The 23,208-nt window shown below is 42.5% G+C and overlaps 1 protein-coding gene across 6 annotated transcripts; it reads left to right on the top strand.

Annotated features, from left to right (window-relative positions):
• Positions 1-130: 130 nt before the first annotated feature.
• Positions 131-22,493, top strand: atg16l1 (ATG16 autophagy related 16-like 1). Of its 6 annotated transcripts, none has more exons than XM_083549031.1 (19): positions 140-318; positions 1,405-1,513; positions 2,698-2,791; positions 2,964-3,069; positions 3,849-3,922; positions 4,528-4,779; positions 11,424-11,489; positions 11,578-11,664; positions 12,302-12,361; positions 12,491-12,596; positions 13,097-13,202; positions 13,838-13,908; positions 14,371-14,442; positions 14,860-14,980; positions 15,117-15,222; positions 20,499-20,648; positions 20,776-20,823; positions 20,942-21,043; positions 21,143-22,493. In XM_083549031.1, exons 2-19 carry the CDS (start codon positions 1,408-1,410, stop codon positions 21,234-21,236), a joined length of 1,821 nt encoding a protein of 606 aa, XP_083405157.1. In that variant the 5' UTR covers positions 140-318; positions 1,405-1,407; the 3' UTR covers positions 21,237-22,493. The 6 variants fall into 6 exon arrangements, with proteins under 6 accessions (XP_083405159.1, XP_083405160.1, XP_083405157.1 ...); XM_083549030.1 differs by having other exon boundaries at positions 140-808; XM_083549029.1 differs by lacking the exon at positions 140-318 and adding an exon at positions 512-738.
• The last annotated feature ends 715 nt before the right edge of the window (positions 22,494-23,208 follow it).

The following is a 23,208-nucleotide window of genomic DNA, read 5'->3' as shown; positions in this document are numbered from 1 at the left end:
TGTCTATCTTATGTCTACTCAGTTTTTTTTTGTATTTTAGTATTTTTTTTTTATAGTTTCGGTTCTGCCAATTACCATATAAGGAGTTCCGGGAAAAGCCGTTTGGTTGAGAGCCGTTTGCGTTTAGAGGGCGTGGCGAACGAATTCCAACCGGAAGTGATTCCGTACCGGTGCCAAGATGGCGGCTCCAAATGTGTGTGGGGTTGGCTAGCCATTCTTTCCGGATGTAATTGGTTTATTTCGAATTGATTTTCGCGCGTAGTAACCAGGAATATCTTAGGAAGCGCCAGAAATCCTCAGAGGAAGCATTTAATTCGGGTGAGACGCTAAAAAGCTTCTGCATAAAACAAAAATCGTCTCAAGGAAGAATGTTGAGCGGTTAAAAGTGTTTTGTGTTTATTAAACTAAGATGTGTACCCATTAAAAATGACATTTTACAATTATGAGTATTTGAGTAATTATAAGTATTGTTTTGTAAGTTCTAACTCGCATAACTCCGTTGCGTCTATTTGTGCGCATGCGTGGTCAGGCGTGTGTTGGTTCACCGAGTGCGCATGCGCTGTGTCGTTCTGTGTCAATTAGCCTGCTTGGGCATATCTACCTACAGCCTGTATTTTGCTCTCGATATTAAACCTTCACCAGCAAAAATCCAGCAGATTATTCGCAAATGTTTTGCAAAAGATAAAAAGGCTGAAATTGATCTGTGTGGGATTCGTGAAACGGTTGGACGATGACATGGCAAGTCTAGTTAGCAGGGTGGCTAATTTGCTACCTTAGCTAGTTCACCTGTTCATCCGTCAAACAGCAAGTAATAAATATTTATTATAATTATTATTATATAAAAGAGGTAATATCAGGAATTTGGATGTGATTTAGACCTTATTAGTATAAGTCAGTGTCCGTGGCTGTTCTTTTGGTTTAGTTTAGTCAATAACTGTTATGAGTCTAAATAAGTCACGTGTGTTTTGTTTTCAAGTGTTTATTCGCAATAAAGACTTTCACATAGTTGAGAAATAAACACTTATTCAATTCTATGACGTATTTATCCTGAACAAAAAAAATACTAAGATAAATATTTGTGAACATCCGGGTCTCCTGCACATATCCGGAACTGTGTGCTTTATTTGATCTATTAAATATTTTTCATTTTTATTTATTTATAAAATGTTTTAATTAAATATACGAAACAAAAGTTTACTAAATGAAATATCTTTTTGTTTGGCCCCAAAACCGAAAAAACGCTGGAGCCTGGTCACGTGACGTCACTTGACGCCAGTGCTCACTTGTTTGATTGACAGGCGGCCAGTGTCTGTCAGAGGGAGACTGACGTGTGTGTGTGTGTGTGTGTGTGTGTGTGTGTGTGTGTGTGTGTGTGTGTGTGTGTGTGTGTGTGTGTGTGTGAAGGCGATGGCAGGGCGCCGGGTGGAGTGTGTGTGGAAGAGGCATGTGGCTGAGCAGTTGAAGCAGAGGGACCGAGTGCAGCGACAGGCATTTGAGGAGATCATTCACCAATGTGAGTGTTTGCCCCCCCCCCCCCCCCCCCCACACACACACACACACACACACACCCACACACCAATATATTCTCTGTCTGTTGGTCCGTCTCCGAGTGTCTATTTCTGACCCTATCCATCTATCTATCTAACTCTCTATCCCTTTCACTGTCTTTGTTTTTAAGTGTATCTCTATGGCCTATTTTCTCTGTCTGTCTGTCTGTCTGTCTGTCTGTCTGTCTGTCCGTCTGTCCGTCTGTCCGTCTGTCCGTCAATCTATTTCCCTGTCTGGCTGTGCTTCTCATCGTTTGTCTATCTGACTATTTCTGAGTCTGCTTTTCTCTGTCTATCTGTATTGTCTCTTGGCCTGTCTCTTCGTCTGTCTAGCCATCTCTTTATCCGTCTGTCTTTCCTCCATATGCATTCTCTCTTTCTGTCTGTCTATTTGTCTCTCTGCCTCTTTTTCCATCTATCTATCTATCTATCTATCTATCTATCTATCTATCTATCTATCTATCTATCTATCTATCTATCTATCTATCTATCTATCTATCTATCTATCTATCTATCTATCTATCTATCTATCTATCTATATTGCCAAAAGATTTGGGACACCTGGTCAAAAGTCTGGTATTTGCATTCCACAATTAGTCCCAATTTGCTCCTAAAATCCCCTCCCTTCTTCTGGGAAGATGTTCCACCAGAGTTTGGAGTTTGCTTGGGGACATTTGTGTTCTTCAGACACAAGGGTGTTAGTAAAGTCAGGTACTGATGTAGGTGAGAAGGCGAGGAGGCCTGGGGTGCAGTCAGCGTTCCCTTTCATCCCAAAGGTGTTAAATAGGGTTGAGATCAGAGCTTTATAGCAGGAGATCTTCCTCTCCAAACCATGGATCTTCATGGAGCTGGCTTTATGCACAGGGGCATTGGCATGCTGGAACAGGTTCGGGTTTCCGAAGTTCAAGTGAACACAATTTTATTATACCGCATCCAAAGACAACTGTGTGCCTCCGGCTTTGTGGGAACAGTTTGGAGAAGCACTACATACGGCAGGAACGTTGAGGTGACCCAATACTTTTGTCCATGTAGCCTCTCTATCCGTCTCTCACACTGTCTCTCTTTTTTTTTGGGGGGGGGGGGTCCAAGTCTCTATTTACCTTCTCTTTCTTCTCTCTTCTCTCTCTCTCTCTCTCTCTCTCTCTTGTAGATAACAGGTTGTTGGAGAAGTCAGACCTGCAGGCTGTGTTCTCCGACAGACTTCAGACAGAGAAATATGAACCACAGAATAGACACGACCTCAGGTCATTGACCTCTTCTCTTACTTATCTACTGTGTGTGTGTTAATGTTAATAACACTGCTCTCTTGTGTGTGTTTATTGTTATAACACTGCTCTCTCTTCTGTGTGTGTGTGTGTGTGTGTGTGTGTGTGTGTGTGTGTGTGTGTGTGTGTGTGTGTGTGTGCGCACGCACAGCCCAGGGGCCGAGTTGAGCCGCTGTGACCTCCTGCAGCAGGAAATGTCTCGGATGCGCATTAAACACCAAGAGGAGCTCACGGAGCTGCACAAAAAACGCGGCGAGGTTCGACACGCACACCGGATATTCACTGTGTCTGTTACAGATATAATAGAAATTATTGTTGCAAAGAAGTTTGTTTGTTTATTTATTTGAAAGTTTGAAATTCGAAAATACGGTTTTGTCATCACTCGCCTTTGCATCAGATTTTAATTTGTTTGTGTTAATTGGCAGCGTTTTTTGCCGTCTTTTATTTATTTTTATTGTAATATTATACAAGTATTAACACTATTATACAAGTCTTTTCTTTCTTTCTTTCTTTCTTTCTTTCTTTCTTTCATCTTTCTTTTTCTTTCGTTCTTTCTTTCTTTCTTTCTTTCGTTCTTTCTTTCTTTCTTTCTTTCTTTCTTTCTTTCTTTCTTTCTTTCTTTCTTTCTTTCGTTCTACCCCCATCTCTCTCACTGCCTTTTTTTCTGTCTGTCTGTCTGTCTGTCTGTCTGTCTGTCTGTCTGTCTGTCTGTCTGTCTGTCTGTCTGTCTGTCTGTCTGTCTGTCTGTCTGTCTGTGTTTTTTTTTTTTTTTGTTCATCTGACTGTCTTAGCCATCTGTCCATCTCTTTGTATATCCTGTGGTCTTGTCATAAAATTTTTTGAGTCTTTTTCTTCCTTCCTTCCTTCCTTCCTTCCTTCCTTCCTTCCTTCCTTCCTTCCTTCCTTCCTTCCAAAAATCCATAGTCTTCTTTACTTTGCTAATTTCAGCTGAGACGATGATTTGACACTGAGGATGATGAGTAATGAAGCTTCGGTGACCCAAAGTTTGTGTGTATGTGTGTGTGTTCGTGTCCAGTTGGCGCAGTGTGTAATAGAGCTGAATAACCAGATTCAACAGAAAGACAAAGAGATACAGAACAATGAGGCAAAGTGAGTATCACATGACCGAGTTTGCCAGGTGTGTGTGGGGGTGTGTGGAGGGGTTTATTTGGTTAAACATAACCATTCATGACCCACTTTTAATGATAAATAGACAAAATATCACCAGGGTTAGAAACTGTGGTTTTCTGAAACCCAGACTGTCTAAACGTCAGGAGACGACACGTTGTCCGTCCCCCGACCCCGTTCCAGCATGACGATTCCCCTATGCACAAAGCCAGCTCCATAAAGATATGCTTTACATGGGTTGAAAGATGTGGGAGATCTCCTCAGATCTCCTCTTAGAGAGCCAGGCCTCCTCACCTTGTGGTTGAATGAAATCTCACAAATCTCCACCAGATCTAGTGGAACATAGTGTAGAGTGGTGTTCAATTATGACAGCGAATGGAGACTAAATGTGTTTGAAAAAAATAGCACATCCCAGTCTTGGCGTCAGGTGTCCACAAACTTTTGGCCATACGACAGCGTTTTGACCTATTGACAGATTTATGATAGAGTTACTTGATGTGAAGCAGCGTCTTCAATGTCTTACTTTTTGTTTACTTAGTGTGTGTGTGTGTGTGTGTGTGTGTGTGTGTGTGTGTGTGTGTGTGTAGGATGTCTGAGTACCAGCAGCAGATCCTCCAGCTGGAGGGCGATTGCCAAGAGTTGCGCAACCGGCTGTCGGAGCTGGAGCGAGCCAATCAGACGCTGCGGGACGAGTACGACGCGTTACAGATCACTTTCAGCGCCGTGGAGGAGAAACTGCGCAAAACCACCGAGGACAATCAGGAGCTCGTGACGCGCTGGATGGCCGAGAAGGCGCAGGAGGCGAACCGGCTCAACGCTGAGAACGAGAAAGACTGCAGGTCAGCACCTCACACACACACACACACACACACTAAACACAGATCAGGCAGAACGTTATAACAGGTGAAGTGAATAACACTGATGATTAGGCAGCGAGTGAACATTTTGTACTCAAAGTTGATGTTGGAAGCAGAAAAAATGGGCGTACGGATTTGAGCGAGTTTGACTAATTGTGACGGCTAGACGTCTGGGTCAAAGCGTCTCCAAAACTGCAGCTCTTGTGGTGTTCCTGGTCTGCAGTGGTCAGTGTTAATCAAAAGTGCCCCAAAGAAGGAACAGTGGTGAACCGGCGACAGGGTCGCTGGCGGTCGAGGCTGATTGATGCACGTGGGGAGCGAAGGCTGGTTCGTGTGGTCCAACAGACGAGCTCCTGTAGCTCAAACTGCTGAAGAAGTTCATGCGGTTAATGATCGAAGGGTCACAACTGTTTTAGCAGCAAAAGGGAAGCAACATATTAGAAAGGTGGTCATATTGTGGCCATAAAGTAATGCCTGCATAAATATATACAGTGGAACCCAGTTATCTCGACCTCGGTTACCTCGACAACCCTATTAAGTCGACGTTTTTGAAGTGGAACCGCCAAATTCTCGCTTTTTCTAAGCATTTTTTATCGGTAAAATTTTTTTTTATCGGGGGAAAAATTTGCCATTTAACGTCAGTTTTCTCGATCGGCGCGGTGCAGCCGCAGAAGAACTCGCAAAAGAACTCGCGGAAAAATCAAACCTTACAGATGCTACAGGTGTTGTATTGTATACTGGTGAATCTCTGCTGTTAGTTACTGCACATATGCCTTTTGTTGTTAAATGTTATGCGATGAACGGGAGCCGAAAGCCGCGCTGGGTAGGAGTGCCGGTGGGAAGACACGTACCGGGATACGCATGCGCGATAACAACGACCGCCGTGAACCAACATATACCAACAATAACGGACAGTGAGAGTGTGGAAGTTTAAATAGGGGCTGGTGATGATGATAAACGAGCACCATATGTGCGCGATTGAAGCCGGGAGCTTCAGAGAAAGCGGCCGAGAAAACACCTGCCACGCCGAAGGGGGCGCCGAAGGGGGCGTGGCAGGTGGATTCCTGACAGTTAACAAACATGTACTGTATGTATTTTTATAACATGACTTCATCAAACAAATCGCAGCAACGCTGTTGTGTAAAAAAAAACCCTCCAAAAACACGTTCATGCACATTCTCATTTAACGCACATCGTGTACATAAAGAAATTTCAAGCACGTTAATATGCTGCCGCCATTTTGATTTTCGTTTATCTCGATCATCGGTTACCTCGATGCTTTTTGGCGACCCCCTAGGACATCGACATAACCGGGTTCCACTGTATTTATATATAACGGTACACAAAATTCGCGGTTCGGTACAATTTCGGTACATTCAGGGGGGAAGAAATGCAAAACGTGAAATTGCTTTTCGTCCTTTATCAAAATGTTAAAATGCCGCTAGACACCTCCGGGTTAGCTACTAACGCTAGCGCTGTGGACACTTTAGCCGTTTTATGCATGCGCAAAACAAATCCGGTAGCTCGCGTGCAGTCACAGTGACACTGCGCTAACACTAGTTTCCTTTTTTTATACCCCTGGTATTGAGGTGTATGGTTTTAAGTTTAATAATAATAATAATAATAAGGGCACTCAGATTGCCAGGTGGAGACTAAACAAACTCTCTTAATACTTTCCAACTTTCAATATTACACAAACGTATCCTGAATAAATACAATGCCATATTTAAACAATGAGTTAATTTAAAGGAACCCCCCCAAACACCCCCACTGCCCCACTCCCTTACTGCTTATAAAGGCATGATCTAATCCTGTTTACTGAAATAATTTCAGTTTACAGACCTGTTGCAACTCCAGTATAAGTTTCAGGAGAACAAACGATCTCGGATCATGTCAATAATAAAATCCAGCTAATTGGGTTCTAAAGAACTTCCATAGAATAGACCTCTGGTTTCTTGGAAATTCTGTAAATTTGGAAAACATCCTTCTCAGACACGTGGCTTCTGCCCTTCTAAATGCAGTGTTGTAGTATTTTTCGACCCTTTTCAGAGTGAGAATTTGATTCCGATTGGCCGGAATGAAAATGCAACCTCAAACCATTGAAAACGTGTTCAGCTGCGATCAGTTCCATCAGCGTTCTAAATAAAATATTTCAACTTATCATTAATTGTAACCATAGTAACCTACAGATACTGTTCAGCTATTGTACTCGCTTGCTTATGACTCCATTGAGCTAAAGGAGGATTTTTGCGATACTATTTAGCAAAGGATGAATTAAAAGAACGGCCAGATTATTATGAGAAATGTAACAAAGTAACTGCACCAGACCTAAACACCAACAGCTTTATCGTTTGAGATGTAGCACAGATGCCCATAATTCACACGCTAAAAGATATTAATTACAATGGATTTAAATTAATGGAATTTCATTGCACAATTTTATATCTGCATATGATTTAGTGCAGTATTCTATGTCCGGATAAGAGAAAAAAAGTGTTATGAAATTTCCCCATTATCTACATTGTGCATTTATATTGCGTAACCTGCACCCAGCTGCGGATTATCCCTCGGGTTTAACTTTCTGACCAGCACAAATTTAATCAAAATAAATATATAAATAATATAATAATTCATAAATAACTCCAGGGTGCCTCAAGGTTGTAGGTATTGGCGTTATGCTGTTAGATGTTGTACTTCTGAGTTCAAGTCCCAGCAACACCAAGCTGCAACTGCTGGGCCCTTGAGCAAAGGCTTCCTTCAACTGCTCAGATGTATGCAAATGAAATAGTAAGTAATGTAAATGCAATAGTCAATCCCAGAAAAAACACAGCTAATTTACATTTGTTTCTGAATTTAGCATTTTTGCAATTCACACCTCAACACAAGTATGAACTGTTTGAACATGTACTGATTGCCCTTTTCAGGAACACACACACTTAGGTTTCACTCAAAACTTAGTGTCTTTACAGGTTCAAATTTCTTTTTTCTGCCACATTCACAACCACTCAAAATAGTACAGTTTATTCAATTACTGACTAAGTATCTAGCTATAGGAGACCAAGGCTCAGAACAAATTTATTTATTTCATTCAGTAGGTCATAACTTTAACTTTAAAAAAAAAAAAAAAAAGCAACCCTGTATCATGAATTTCAGAAGTTTTACATTACTTATAGTATAGAATAACCCCTTAGAATTTCACGCATGCAGCATAAACCGCTCAAACGTAACGAAAAGTCCATAGTCATTCTTTTTTACAGTAAAATTTGAGATGTGCTCTTACATAGTTTAGAGACAAACATAGATACAAACCTGAAATTCTGCACACTGTTTAGTGGTAAGAGGGACACTATTTCCCGAAAGTATGACACAAATCTGAGAGAGTTGGTCAGGTGGTGCCAGGTGATTTCTGATGAAATAGCGAGAAAAAAAAAGTCAAATCCTGTCGCCAACAGTAATTAAAGAACAGAAATTTGCATGTAAATAGACAAGACATATAGTTGTTTTTAACTCTTTTTCTTAGGGTTGATTTTATATTTAATTTTATTAGATTTATGCTGTATACTTTATTGGTTTATTCAATGCCAGTCAGATTGGGATGCCACTGTTGGACCCTTGAGCAAGGCAACTTAACCCTCTCTGCTCCTGGGGTGCTATTCAGTGGGTGATCCTGTGCTCTGGCCCGAGCTTCCAATCAAGCTGGTGTATGTAAAGAAAAAATGTCATTGTGTTGTACATGTGACAAGTAAAAGTGTCTTTGTTTTCTTTTGTACAAAATGAAACAACTTTCTTTTGTAAGTGGTAAAAATCTTGCATTCTGAACAGTCTTATGTGGGAAAAATTACTGTTATTCATATTTTCCTAAGGGTGCTAATTATCCTAAAGATTTAGACAGACAGAATATACACTATTTGGTGCCTGACTTTTTCAGCCATATACGTTTCTCTCCCAAACTGGTACCCCAAAGTTGGAGACACACAGATGTATTATTTTTTTTCTTTCATCAAATTCTGTCACATACACATACATACAGAGTACGACATGCAGTGAAATGTATACGACTGTCCAACATTTAAACATGAAAAAAGAAATAAAATTTAAGATTTTAAAAGAGTAGATAAATAAAAAAGTATAGACAAATATGTATATAAATGAATTCTAGTGGTATAGGATGTATTTGGATGTAATAGCATAAGATTTTGAACAAATCTCTTGCAAATCTCCGCATGCACTTTCTAAAATCTAGTGGAGCATCTTCCCAGAAGAGTGGAGGTAATTATAACAGCAAACGGTGACTAAATATTGAATGTGCTACTCAAATCTATTTCTTATGGTAGACTTTCTATCCATAATGCACAATGTTTGCGAGATGCACATCAATAATGCACAATGTATACACAGATATTTGAAACTAAACTAGGAATTGCTATGAATTTACAATTATATATACAGACAAGTACATACAGTGTAGTATCAGTGTCCTAACAGTGTAGCGTAGACTTTAGTAGGTTAATAGTTGTAGGGGGAAAATGAGGCAGAAGATGGAAAGCAAATTTTATTTTTTTCCCCCCAACATCTGATGTTGATTTGATTATTTAAATCCCAAAAATTCTAACTGCTAGTGTGAGATTAGAATCGATTTGAGGTTCTAGACTTAAAGTTATGTTTGTGTAAAAGGGTGTTAATGGGAGGTGGTTCCATGGCGATGGACCATCAGGAATCTTAACACCTGCACTGATTTGTGATTGGAAATTTCCCATAGTGTGACCTTTTAGACAGACTGAGAAATTCCATGTATGTCTGAAATTCAAATGTACATCATGTATTTATATAATATTGAAAGAAATTCTATATTATTACCAGAAATTAAATGTTATTTGCTAGTAAATTATATATATATATATATATATATATATATATATATATATATATATATATATATATATATATATATATAAAATCATCTGGTAGGAGAAAACCATTGAGTTTCCACTAGATTTAGTGGCGGATTGTGTGTGTTCATCCATCCACAAGGGTGTTAGACCTGGTGTAGACGTTACAAATTAATTTATCTTGTTCAACAAGATTATTGAAATTGGAGCTATATATCAGGCCACTCAAGATCTTCCCATGTAAAGAGCCCATGTAAAGCATATCTTCATGAAGATCATTTTGTGTTCATTTGTCATGCTGGAACAGGTTTGGTTGTTCTTGTTCAAGGGAACATTTCATGCTTTAGCATTCAAACACATCTTGTACAGTAGTGTGTCTCTAATTTTGTGGTAACAGTTTAAAATAGAACCACATATGGTTGGAAATATAGTGTAGCTATAGAAGACACTATACTGTTATACTGCATTAACCTGCAAAAACTACAAAAGCCCAAGATCCCATCAATGGAAGTTGAGGTGTAACCCATTAAAGGAAAGTTAGCTGCTCAACGTCGCTCTATCGTTTCCAAGGATCTACTTTCGAATCACAATGAAACCGAAGCATCGAAACGTTTGACATTCGAATGCGTCACGATTTAGATCCCCCTTAAACTTTCTGCAGCTCAACTTTGGTAAACTTTAATAGCTTTGACCTTGTTTTCATAGCAAAAGCTCTTCAACGGGTGTATATACAATGTCAATAAACCCGTATCATTGTTGACTTTAGGTTTTTTTGCTAACGTTGAAACATGGAGTCTGCAGTAACAGTAATTCCAAGATTATACTTTTTTGTTTGTTTGTTTCAACATCAAGACAAAAAGAAATGCATTAAATTTGTCGATTGTCCTGCTCATAATAAATAACATCATAATTAGAATTTAGTTGCTACTTAAATGTAGCTAAAAATAAATAAAAATTGAATTTTTTTAAATATATAAGCCCTCCCCTAGTTTCCATTTAATTTTATATATTTATTTTAATTATTTTTATTTTGCTGCACACTTAGTCATTAATCCAAATATCTATATTTTTATATATTTTAAAGGTTATGTTTAAACTCTCCAGCATATTCTAGGTTAATTTTTATGCCGGAATCTGATTGGTCACGAATTGAATTATAGATACCCCATTGTGCTGGATTCTGATTGGCTAGGGAGAGATAAGGGAGGGGGTGGTCTCCAGGGGTTAAATACAAGCGTTAGGTGTACAGCATCTGCACTTATATCCATGTGGAGTTCAGAAGGTGGGACCCCCTGCCTGCTGTTCAAAGTTTTACTAGTAATCTTTTTATTTTAGATGTTGGTTCAATGAGTGGAGACTTTTTTTTTTTTACTGGTTATAATGTTCAAATTGAACAATTTTATTGTTCTGGAAGGTAAAAGAAAAATTCCTATTAATCCTGAAGGTGTTCAGTAGGGTTGGAGCTCTATAGCAAGAGATCTTCCACTCCACTCCAATGTTTATTTTCATTGTGCTGCCTTTTTGTGGACTGAGACATTGTCATGATGGACCAGGTTTGGGTCTCGTAGTTCATGCAGAGGATAAATTTCATTCTACTTTTGGGGAAGAGTTCGGGGAAGAAGCACATGGAAAATTCCAGTACCTGGGTATCAGATCGCTGCCATTTTTTCTGTGTTATGGAAATGTATAACGGACTATTATGAGGGACATCGTTTCATCTAGCGTGCGTGTTTTCAGGCGCAGACAAGCAAAGCTGCAGAAAGAGCTGGCTGATGCGGCGAAAGAACCTCTACCCATCGATATGTAAGTGTGTGTGGATGTAAAGTGCGAATCAGCTGCACAGCACCGTGTGATCGGGTTGTTTAGTAATCCGTTACTCTGATTGGCTCAGGGAGGACGATATTGAAGTGCTCACGGAGGAGACGGCGAAAGCGACATTAGAGACGTCTCCCAATCACCCAGTGAGCCGGACACCCAGGTACAAAATTGTTATGTTCACACAATTTGGCCTGTGTGTGGCTGTGTGTGTGGGTGTGGGTGGACCGGTGTGTCTGTCTGTCTCGATGGGTCTTTTTTTCATTCTGTTTATCTCTCTCTTTTTCCTCCGGATCTGTCTCATTCTCTGTCTCTTACACAGGTCTGTAACTCATTTGGTGTAGCCCCGCCCTCTTTTGGTCTTCTTGTGTGTCCCATTTCTCCTGTCTGTCTCCCTCGTCTCTCATTGCCACACTGTCTGAAGTCTGGGATTTTGTCTCTGATGTGGGAGGATTGAGTCGCAATAGATTTAGTCTAGCCTGAATCTCTTTCTTGTGCATGTTCTGTCTTCCTGTCTTTTTGTCTCCTCTTCTTTTTTTTTATACCTGCATGTCCATCATTCTTTCTGTCTTTAGATCACTGTTTGTCTGCATACTCCTTTTTTTTATCTGACGTTTTTTTACTGTCTCTCCAATCGTCTCATGTCCATGCCCCCCCCTTTCCTCCACCCATTTTTATTTTGTCTTCTGCTTTTTTCCCTCTCTCTTTTTCCTGAAATTTTAATCCTTCATTCACGAAGAATGAATCGATCAATCCGTTTCTCTCCCCATCTCTCATTTCTTTTATATTCCTGTCCTCAGTAAACGAGCGTCTCAGCTTCCTCCTGGTAGCCTCCTAGATTCCATCACCAATATTTTTGGGTAAGTGTGTGAGAGAGCGAGAGAGAGAGCGAGAGAGAGAGACACACAAGGCAAGATTAAAAGTGTACGTTTTGGGAAATGTAAAATACGCGTGTAAAAGGTGTGTGTGTGTGTGTGTGTTTGAGTTAGCAGGCGACGGTCCCTGAACTCCCACGGCTCGCCCCCAGACAACACGGAGTCCCCCTCCGGCGTGTGCGCGGACGTCCGCGTCCCCTCCACAGCACTCCACATCTTTGTGAGTCATTTCCTGGTTTCCTTTTTTTCTCCAAATGTCTGCGAACAGCTCAAAACCAATGCATTATGGGTAAATTGAGGGTAGGTTCTTCATACGAAAGGTCGATGATGAGCTGTAAAAGGTCTGAAGCCGAGCGCTCCGCCCCTCCAGCTCCTCAGCTCCTCCCAGCCCATCTGCCGTGTTTCCCAGCATGCTTTAGGTGTGTGTGTCTGGACGGCATTGAGGCTGATAGCGAAAGCGTTTCTACTCTCTGTGTGTACATGAGAGACGGCATAATGCACCGAGTAGACGCGTCTGACAGAAGCATTCAAATAATTCTCCACACACACACACACACACACACACACACATACACATATATACATATGTACACAGGAGGGCGGAGCTTCAGGGTGTGAGCGGTTCATGATCTCTAGTTTTCAATCTGAGACCTCCGATCAGAGTTAAACAGTGTGTGTGTACGTTAGTGTAAATGTCTAACAAACACACTCTGCGCCCAGGACGCCCACGAAGGCGAAGTAAACGCCGTCAGGTTCAGCCCCGGCTCTCGCCAACTCGCCACAGGAGGAATGGACCGGCGTGTGAAACTCTGGGAGGTGATTGGAGGTAATGTGTGTACTCAATACCCTCTATTGTGTGTGTGTGTGTGTGTGTGTGTGTGGTTGCAAAATTCCTTTCAAGACAGGAAACGATGGGAAATTACTGGGAATTTTTCAGAATTGCAGGCCAGCCAATAACAGCAATCAGGTTTAATGGAATTTCTAGTCTGCACATACATCAGTCACATGCACACAGCGCTCTTACTGCAGGGCCACTGAGGCCACGCCCCCTACATGCACTGTGCATTCCTTCATAACTTAAGTCTCTTGAATCCTGCATCTTGGCTGGTATTTACTTAACTATTAGTATTACATATATTTTGTCTTTGTATGCGGTAGAGTTTATGTAAAATTCCCCAAATTTCTAATTAATTCCCACAGAGTTCCCATAAATTCCTACTTGGAATATTTCCAAAAGTACCTATGGTGGAAAATCTAGACATTTTCTGTCCCTTTGCAACCCTGTGAGTGTGTGTGTCAGGTTTAGAGTCATGTCATGGCCTGCGTTTACATCCACCGCCGGTATTGTGTTCGTACGTATTGTGTAATACAGCATGAGAAACGTTCTGATTGGTTGGCTTAGACCACTTGTTTATACTGTAGGTTGGAGCTGCTTTTCGGTGTTGATGTGTGTTTTTGTAGGTCATTGCGACTATAAAGGCGCTTTAACGGGCAGTAACGCCGGCATCACCAGCATCGAGTTCGACAGCACGGTGAGTAAGAAACGCCAAAAGGCTCAAAACTGTTCGAAATGAACCAATCGCTCTAAATAGAACGAATAAATGAATACGGAGTGTCAAACATCATAAAACAAGCAAACAAAAATAACAAACACATGACATAAAGGACAATTGCTGTAACCAATCAATCTCAGAAAGGCGAATTTCATTGTTTTTGTTTTAGTGACTCGTTTTTTTTTTCTTCAATGGTTGCTCATAGCAGTCTTTTGCATAGTCTTTATTTATTTTTCCGACGTGCAGAGAACGCGAAAGAAACAAGGGCGGGAAATCGGCACGGGGGGCATTTTAAAATAAATCATCCTTTCTGTGTGGCCTGTTACTAAATGTTATACAGTACCGGTCCACCGCCTCTTGATCGGGGGACCCCAATTTATTGGTTAGCACAAATCAACACAAGTTAAATTTGAAGTTACAAATTACATATATCCTCCTCAGGGCTCATACTTGCTGGCTGCGTCCAATGACTTTGCGAGCCGAATCTGGACTGTGGACGACTACAGACTGAGGGTGAGACACACACACACGCACTATCGCTTGGCTTATGTCAAAACCAACTTGCCAGACAATGCACTATGTCAAGAGGTGCCTTTATATTGTTATGGTCAGTGATGTGATGTAAAAGGTCTGACGCTCAGGACTCCGCCCCCTAGTGTTCCTCAATTCCACCGAGCCACTTCCCCTGTGTTTCCCAGCATGCTCTAGGGGTGTGTGTTTTGGGTACAGGGTGGCCAACACCAACGGGTGCTCTACTCAGTATGTGTGTGTGTGAGAGAGATCCCGGACGCACAACGTAGCAGCATCCAACATGGTGGTGGAGACCCAAGCTACTGATCTCACCTTCTTACTGAGACCTGTTTATGTGAGTAAATGTGTGTGTAGGTGTGTGTAGGTGTGTGTAACTTGTGTGTAACCCTGTCTCCGCAGCACACGTTAACGGGTCACAGCGGGAAGGTCCTGTCGGCTCGGTTCCTCCTGGACAACGCACGAATCGTCTCTGGCAGCTACGACCGAACGCTCAAACTGTGGGACCTGCGAAGCAAAGTCTGTAAGAGCACCAGTTAACGTTCCCGCTAACGCTAAGACCCGATGCTGCCGCATGATTACTTGCGTCGACTGGTTCTCGAGAACTAGCGTTCCGTCCATGCTAGGTCTAAAGCGAAGTCTCCGTTTGTGTCCCTCAGGTATGAAGACGGTGTTCGCAGGCTCCAGTTGTAACGATATCGTGTGCACGGAGCAGTGCGTGATGAGTGGCCATTTTGATAAGAAAGTGCGCTTCTGGGACATACGGTAGGTCGTGATGTCTTTCTCTAGACAGAACCTACGAACTGTGTGTCTGGCTGTGTCTCTTTATGTCCCTGTGTGTGTGTGTGTGTGTGTGTGTGTGTGTGTGTCTTTTTGTGTCTGTCCTTCTGTTTATCTGGCTATGTGTCTATGTCTGGCTGCATCCCTCGGTGCCTTGCCGTAACATTGTGTGTGTGTCCAGTTGTGTCTGTATGTCCTCTGTATTCCTGTGTCTGTCTGCCTATCTCGGTCTATGTCTGTGTTTGTGTCTCTGTATGTCTGTCTGGCTGTGTCTCTGTCTGGCTGTCGTCTCTGGCTGTGTCGCTGTGTTTGTCTCTGTCCCCCCTGTGTGTTTGTCCGTGTCTTTGTGTCTGTATGTGTCCCTGTGCATTGCTGTCTTTCTGTATGTCTGTATCTTTGTGTTTCTCTTTGTATGTCTGTCTGTGTGTGTCTGTGTCTTTGGTTGTGTCTCTGTCTGTATGTGTCTTTGTGTGTATCTTGCTGTGTCCCTGTGTTTCATTCTCTGTGTTTGTCTGTCTGTGTCCCTGTGCATGTCTGTCTGTATCTTTTGTTTCTCTTTGTGTGGCTGTCTGTGTCTGTGTGTGTCATTATGTGTGTCTGGCTGTGTCTCCTTATGTGACTGTCTGTTTTATTCTGTCTGTTTGTCTGTGTTCTTCTGTGTGTGTCTCACTGTGTGTCTGTCTGTGTCTTTTTATACCTCTTCGTATCTGGTTGTGTCTGTTTGTCTGTGCCTCTGTGTGTCTGTGTCTCAGTATTGGTCTGTCTGTGCCTCTGTTTTTCTTTGTGTTTGTCTGTTTCTGGCTGTGTCCATGTGTGTGTCTGGTTGCGTCTCCGTATGTCTTTCTGTGTGTCTGGCTGTGTCTCAGTATGTTTTTGTATGCCTGGCTGTGTCTCTTTGTGTGGCTCTATCTGTCCCTCTGTGTGTCTGGTTGTGTGTCTATCTGTGTCTCTCTATGTCTGTGTCCCTGTCTGTGTGTGTCTGGTTGTCCCTCTGAGTGTTTATATGCCTACTTGTGTTTTTGCTTGTCTGTCTGTCTCCAGTTGTGTCTGCTTGTGTTCCTTAGTCTGTCTGGTTGTGTCCCTGTATGTATTTGTGTGTCTGTCTGTGTCTTTTGTGTGTATGTTTGTCTTTGTCCTTTGTATGTTTGTCCGTGTCTTGGAGTATCTGACTGTGTCTTATGCGTTTGTCTGTCTCTGTAAGTCTTTCTATGTGTGTTCAGATTTTTGTCTGGTTGTGCCTCTCTATGTCTGTATGTGTCTTTGGGTATCTTGCTGTGTCCCTAAATGTCATTCTCTGTGTTTGTCTATCTGTGCCCCTGTGCATGTCTGCTTGTGTCCCTGTGCATGGCTGTCTTTATCTGTCTGTCTGTATCTTTGTTTCTCTTTGTATGGCTGTGTGTCTTGGTGTGTCTGTCTGTGTCTCATTATGTGCCTATCTGTGTTTCTCTGTATGTCTCGCTGTGCCCCTGGGTCTCGGTATGTTTGTCTGTGTACATGTGTGTCTGTCGGTCTAGGTATGGGTCTGTCTCTGTTTGTTTTTGTTCCTTTGTGTGTTTGTCTGTTTCTGACTCTCTCTGTATGTCTGGTCGTGTCTTTGTATGTCTGTGTGCGTCTGTGTCTGGTTTTGTGTCTGTCTGTGTGTGTGGGGGGGCCCTCTATGTTTGCCTGAGTCCCTTTGTTTGCCTGATTGTGTCTGGCTGTGTCTCCGTATTACTGGTTGTCTGTCTGTCTCCAGTTGTGTCTGGTTGTGTCCCTGAAATGTATTTCTGTGTGTTTGTCTGTGTATATTGCTGTGTCCCTGAGTGTGTCATTCTGTGCATGCCTGCTTGTGTCCCTGTGCATGACTGTCTGTCTGTGTTTCTCTTTGTGGGTGTCTGTCTGTGTCCCTGTGTATGTCTGCTTATGTTCCTATGTGCGTCTGTGTGTGTCTGGATGTGTCTCATTATGTGCCGGTCTGTATTTTTTTTTTCTGTTTTCCTCTGTGTCTCTGTATGTCTGGCTGTGTCTCTTTATGCCTATTTGTGTCTGTCTGTGTCTTTTGTGTCTGTATGTGTGTTTGTCTGTGTCTCTGTCTGTCTGTGTCTCAGTATGGGTCTGTCTGTGTCTCTTTGTTTCTTTGTGTGTTTGTCTGTTTCTGGCTGTGTCTTTTTGTCTGGCTGTGTGTTTGTCTGGGTGTCTCCATGTGGGTGTGTGTCTAGTTGTGTCTGTATGTTTGGCTGTGTGTCTGGTTGTGTCTCTGTATGTCTGTCTGGCTGTGTCTGTGTGTCTGGCTGTGTTCCGTTGTGTCTCTGTATGTCTCACTTTGTCCTGCTGTCCCTCTCTGTGTCTCTGAATGCCTTTGTGTGTATGGCTGTGTCTCTGTGTGTCTTTGTTTTTGTCTGAATGTGTCTGTCTGTGTTCCTTAGTGTGTCTGGCTGTGTCGCTGTATGTGTGTCTGTTTGCCTGTGTTGCTGTCTGTCTATCCCTGTGTGTGTCTGTGTGTCTGGTTGTGTCTCTGTATGTCTCTTTGGGTGTCCCTGAATGTGTCCCTAAATGTGCCTGTCTCTGTGTCTCTGTGTATGTCTGCATGTGTGTCTTCCTGTCTCCCTGTGTATGTCTGCTTGTGTCCCTCTGTGTGGCTGGGCTGTGTTTGTCTGTGTCTTTGTATGTCTGTGTCTGGTTGTGTCTCTGTATTGCTTGTTTCTGTCTGCCTGTATCTTTGTGTGTCTGGATGTTTTTCTCTATGTGTCTGTCTGTGTTTGTCTGCTTGTGTCTGCCTGTATCTTTGTGTGGCTGTCTTTGTCCCTCTGTGTGTCTGGTTTTGTCTCTGTGTGTTTGTCTGTCTCTGTATGTGTGTTACTGTCTGTATGTGTCCCTGTGTCTGTCTGTCTGTGTTCCTGTTTTGTGTCTGACTGTGTCTGTTTCTGTCCATGTGTATGTCTCTGTGTGTCTTGCTGTGTCCCTAAGTTTCTCTCTGTCTCTGTCTGCTTGTTTTCCTATGTCTGTCTGTCTATCTCTCTGTATCTCTGTGTCTCTCTTTGTATGGCTGTCTGTGTCTCTGTATGTCTGTCGGTGTCCCTGTGTATGTCTGTCTTTGTCCGTTTGTTTGTTGGGCTGTGTCTGGCCGTGTCTGCCTGTATCTTTGTGTCCCTCTGTGTGTCTGGTTGTTTTTCTGTATGTGTCTGTCCGTATGGCAGTTGGTGTCCCTTTGTTTGTCGGGCTGTGTGTCTCTGTAGGTGTCTGGCTGTGTCCCTGTGTGTCTGCTTGTGTGCTTATGTCTGTCTGTCTGAGCTCCTGTTTTATGTCTGTCTGTATCTTTGTGTGTCTGTGTTTGTCTGTGTTTCTGGTTGTGTCTCTGTGTGTCTGTGTTTGTCTGCTTTTGTCCCTCTGTGTGTCTTGTTGTGTCTGTCTGTGTGTTTGTCTGCCTCTGTATGTGTGTTACTGTTTGTGTGTGTGTCTGTCTGTCTGTCTGAGCTCCTGTTTTATGTCTGTCTGTATCTTTGTGGCTGTGTCTCTGGTAATGTCTCTGTATGTCTGTGTCTTTCTGTGTTTGTCTGCTTTTGTCCCTCTGTGTGTCTGGTTGTGTCTGTCTGTGTGTTTGTCTGCCTCTGTATGTGTGTTACTGTCTTGCTGTGTCTGGTTGTGTTTGTCTGCCTCTGTATGTGTGTTACTGTCTGCGTTTGTCTTGCTGTGTCTGGTTGTGTCTGTCTGTCTGAACTCCTGTTTTATGTCTGTCTGTATCTTTGTGTCTCTGTGTGGCTGGTTCTGTGTTTGTCTGTGTCTCTGGTTATGTCTGTGTCTGTCTATGTTTGTCTGTTTGTGTCTGTCTGTCTCTGTATGTGTGTTACTGTCTGCGTGTGTCTTGCTTTGTCTCTGTGTGTCTGGTTGTGTCTGTCTGTCTGAGTTCCTGTTTTATGTCTGTCTGTATCTTTGTGGTTCTTCTTGTATGTCTGTTGGTGTCCCTGTGTATGTCTGTGTCTCTGTATGTTTGTCTTTGGTGAGTGTGTGTTTGTGTGTCTTTTATCTGTGTCCATGTGTGTGTGTGTGTCTGCCTGTATCTTTGTGTCCCTCTGTCTGTCTGTATCTTTGTCTAACTTTGTCTCTGTTTGTCTGTCTGTGTCCCTGTGTATGTCTCTGTATGTTTGTGTTTTCGGGCTGTGTGTCTCTGTAGGTGTCTGGCTGTTTGTCTGCTTGTGTACTTATGTATGTCTGTCTGTCTCTCTGCTTGTCTGTCTGTCTCTGTATGTCTGTGTCTGTGTTCGTCTGTGTGACACTGTCTGCGTGTATCTTGCTGTGTCTCTGTGTGTCTGGTTGTGACTGTCTGTTTGAGTTTCTGTTTTATGTCTGTCTGTATCTTTGTGTTTCTTTTTGTATGACTGTCTGTGTCTCTGTGTGTCTGTCTGTGTCTCTGTATGTTTGTCTTTGTCCCTTTGTTTGTTGGGCTGTGTGTCCCTGTAGGTGTCAGGCTGTGTCCCTGTGTGTCTCTGCTTGTGTACTTTTGTATGTTTGTCTGTGTCTCTGGTTGTGTCTTTGTCTGCTTTTGTCCCTCTTTGTGTCTGTATGTGTGTTACTGTCTGCGTGTGTCTTGCTGTGTGTCTGGTTGTGTCTGTCTGTCTGAGTTCCTGTTTTATGTCTGTCTGTATCTTTGTTTCTTTTTGTATGACTGTCTGTGTCACTGTATGTCTGGTGTCCCTGTGTATGTCTGTGTCTCTGTTTGTTTGTCGGGCTGTGTCTGTTTCTTCCTCTGTTTGTTTGTGTGTCTGTGTCTCTGTATATCTCTGTTTGCCTGGTTGTGTGTCTGGTTGTCTGTGTCTAGTTGTGTTCTGTGTCTGTCTGTGTTCCTTAGTGTGTCGCGGTTTGTGCCTGGTTGTGTCTCTGTATAGCTGTCTGTGTCCCTGTGTGTGTCTGTGCCTCTATGTTTGTCTTTCTCTTTGTCTGGCTGTGTCTCATTGTGTGATTGTCTATTTCTTGCTGTGTCTCTATATATCTGTCTGTGTCTCTGTGTGTATTTTTGTGTGTCTGAGTCTATTTGCCTTTTTGTGTCTTTTTTTGGTCTGTGTGATTGTGCCTTTGTTTGTTTGCCTGTGTGTGATTGTCTTTATCTTGCAGTGTTTCTCTGTATGCCTGGTTGTGTCTCTTTGTGTGTCTGGTTATGTCTCTTTGTGTGTCTGGTTATGTCTCTTTATTTCTCTGTGTGTTGTGTCTGTCTCTTTCTGATTGTGATCTCTTTGTCTATCTCAACACCTCATTTTCTTTGACTGTGTGTGTGCTTGTCTGTGCAGTGCCGAGAGTACAGTCTGTGAGTTGGAGCTGCTGGGACGAGTCACGTCATTGGACCTGAATCACGACCGCACCGAGCTGCTCGCCTGTTCACGTGACGACCTCATCAAAATCATCGACCTGCGTAACAACGCTGTTAAACAAACCTTTAGGTACGTGCACACACTTACACACACACACACACACACACACACACACACACACACACACACACACACCATTGCTTTGTTTCACTGTGGTGGTTAATGTGTGTGTGTGTGTGTGTGTGTGTGATTACAGTGCACAGGGCTTCAAGTGTGGGTCAGACTTTACCAGGGTTACCTTCAGGTGAGTGTGTGTGCGCGTGTGTGTGTTTGCCATTACTCGAATGCACTTACTGGACACTTTATTAGGATGCTTTACAAAGAGACTTTCTCATGCATTTGTCAATTTTTTGTGTGTTTAGCCCTGATGGCAATTATGTCGCTGGGGGTTCAGCAGATGGTGTTCTATATGTGTGGAATGTATTGACAGGGAAATTGGAGAAAAGCCTAGACAAAGGACACAAGTAAGTGTGTGTACACACACATGGCCTTTCTATTACTTATTTGTTTAAACTCCTGCAATTTGAATGAACTCTTACTGTCTGTGTGTGTGTGTTGCACAGCTCCTCCATTAACGCGGTGTCCTGGTCTCCATCCGGTACCTACGTTCTTAGTGTGGAGAAAAGCAGCAAAGCCGTGCTCTGGTCCGACATCTAAATGGTCCAGCTCCGCCACGCTATGAACTGATTGGTTTAGCTCTGCATCCAGCCTGCTCTGATTGGTCCAGTTCAACTGTGCTCTGATTGGCTCAGACCTGCCCCACCCATTCCCCGATCGCCTCCAAGCCCACAGCAGGACCCCCACCCCTGTACTAATTTTCCTAGGGTGCAATGTGTTTGAGGGGTGTGGCCATATGTACAGAAAGATTTTATAGAAGGGCACTTCTGTCGATTCTAATGGAAGTGTGTGTGTCAACGTGTGTATATGTGTGTGTCAAGCGAATGTTCACTGCAGTTAATCTCATGGCTTTAAGGCTTCACCTCTGTTTTCTCTGACCTCACTTCCTGTCTACACACACTTTACCTTTAAAAAGGATAGAAGCATGAGAAGTGTTAATTATAATTAATTAATTATAATAAATCAAATAATAATCCTTTTTGTTTTCTCTACAGTGATGCTCTGAAACCCCAAGGCACCACAAACAAGTTAGCAGCCACACAAAAGCTCGTTAGTTTATGATCCAGAATTAGCATCGAAAATTTTATTGAAAAAAAGCTTCCAAAATTTGCCACTAAAAAGTTTGCAATTTCCGACTGTTCCGCCGACTCCCTGAAGCCAGCAATAGCAACTAACTCGATATTGGTGCTTACAGCCCAGGCTGTAATTCTGTTTTCTTGTTTTGCTATATTATAACGAAATTAGGCCTTAAAAATGTTTACAAATGTACCAGAGACAGCGCTCAACCAGACATGTGACCACTCCACGAACTGTGGTGGGGTGTGACGTAGAAGTGTGATGTAATGTGTTTTTATACATACTCATTATGACATGCTCTCATCCCCTTGACCTCGCATTATGTGTACTGGGGTGAGGGACACGCAAAAGCTAATGACAAATACGCAACGCAACAGTCAGTAGTAGGTTTGGTTTATCTGAAGTGGGCAGTAAGTCATTTTGATTAAGTAACCTGCAAATGAAGTGCACTTTAATTAAGCTCTAAAAGGTTTGTGGAAGAAAAACGCACAAACAGGCGCACACACGCACACACCTTCTCAACACACTCCTACTCCTGCACGATAATATCACCATCAGAGCCTCAGCATCTCGCTGACTCGGTTATGGCTTCAAATTAGCACTTTGTAATGGGTGGGCTCAGGATGACCCTTGAATCCTATTGGCTAATAAACTGTAATATATGTATTTGTTTGTGTATGAGACGCTGTATGTTTACACACAATGAAACAAGTAACATGATTAACTCGCCTCCTGTCATTTATTGAACATCTGTGTGTGGGGGAGATGGAGGTCTTTCGGAAGCTACTGGAGGGGTTGAATAGAGAGGGGTCCATAGAACACTAAATGACTGACTTGATATGGTCAATAATAACCTCCATGCAATATGGTGGCCATGGACTACAAATGGCACCCTGACAAGGCTCCTGGCACATTTTTTTGACCTTTTGCCTCCCTGTGCTCCTGGCTGGCTCGCCAATAAAACCAGACAGGATATGACTGATGAGGACATGGAAAGAAATGTGCACAATCTACCAAAAGTGTATAAGATGTACTACAGCCTTGCCAAATTTAAACATGCCACAAGCAGTCCATGGCCACAAGTTCGAGCAAATTCTAATCTCTTTACAAAAGTGTATAAAATCCTGCCTCTACCTTCTGGGGTGGTTTGTGTACAGTTCTAAAGAACATTTAATTATATTTATGGCATACAGAAATTACTTCAATTCAAGTTTATTCCACCACCTTGGTGCCAGAACAGCGAAGAGGCCTTTCTTGCTGCAAACCTTCCTTGTACCCTGAAAGATGGTGGGACCAATGAAGCAGAAGTAGAGGATGGTAATTGAAGTCTGGTCTGTGATGTAGAGGGGTGCAGGTCTGTTTTTCACTTTCTAGGGGAGCATGGTAATGGGGTTGTGTGGGAGACTTTCGCAAACCTTAAAAACATAAATTTTGA

The sequence above is a fragment of the Silurus aristotelis genome, assembly GCF_946808225.1.
Source record: "Silurus aristotelis genome assembly, chromosome: 8".
Lineage (NCBI taxonomy): Eukaryota > Metazoa > Chordata > Actinopteri > Siluriformes > Siluridae > Silurus > Silurus aristotelis.
Note: the sequence above shows the minus strand (reverse complement) of the source record. Positions and strands in the feature narration are given on the sequence as shown.

Coding starts and splice junctions, on each gene's coding strand:
- atg16l1 (XM_083549029.1), top strand. Junction 13,203..13,837: donor ACTCTGGGAGGTGATTGGAG/GTAATGTGTGTA, acceptor GTGTTTTTGTAG/GTCATTGCGACTATAAAGGC. Junction 20,824..20,941: donor TTTACCAGGGTTACCTTCAG/GTGAGTGTGTGT, acceptor TTGTGTGTTTAG/CCCTGATGGCAATTATGTCG.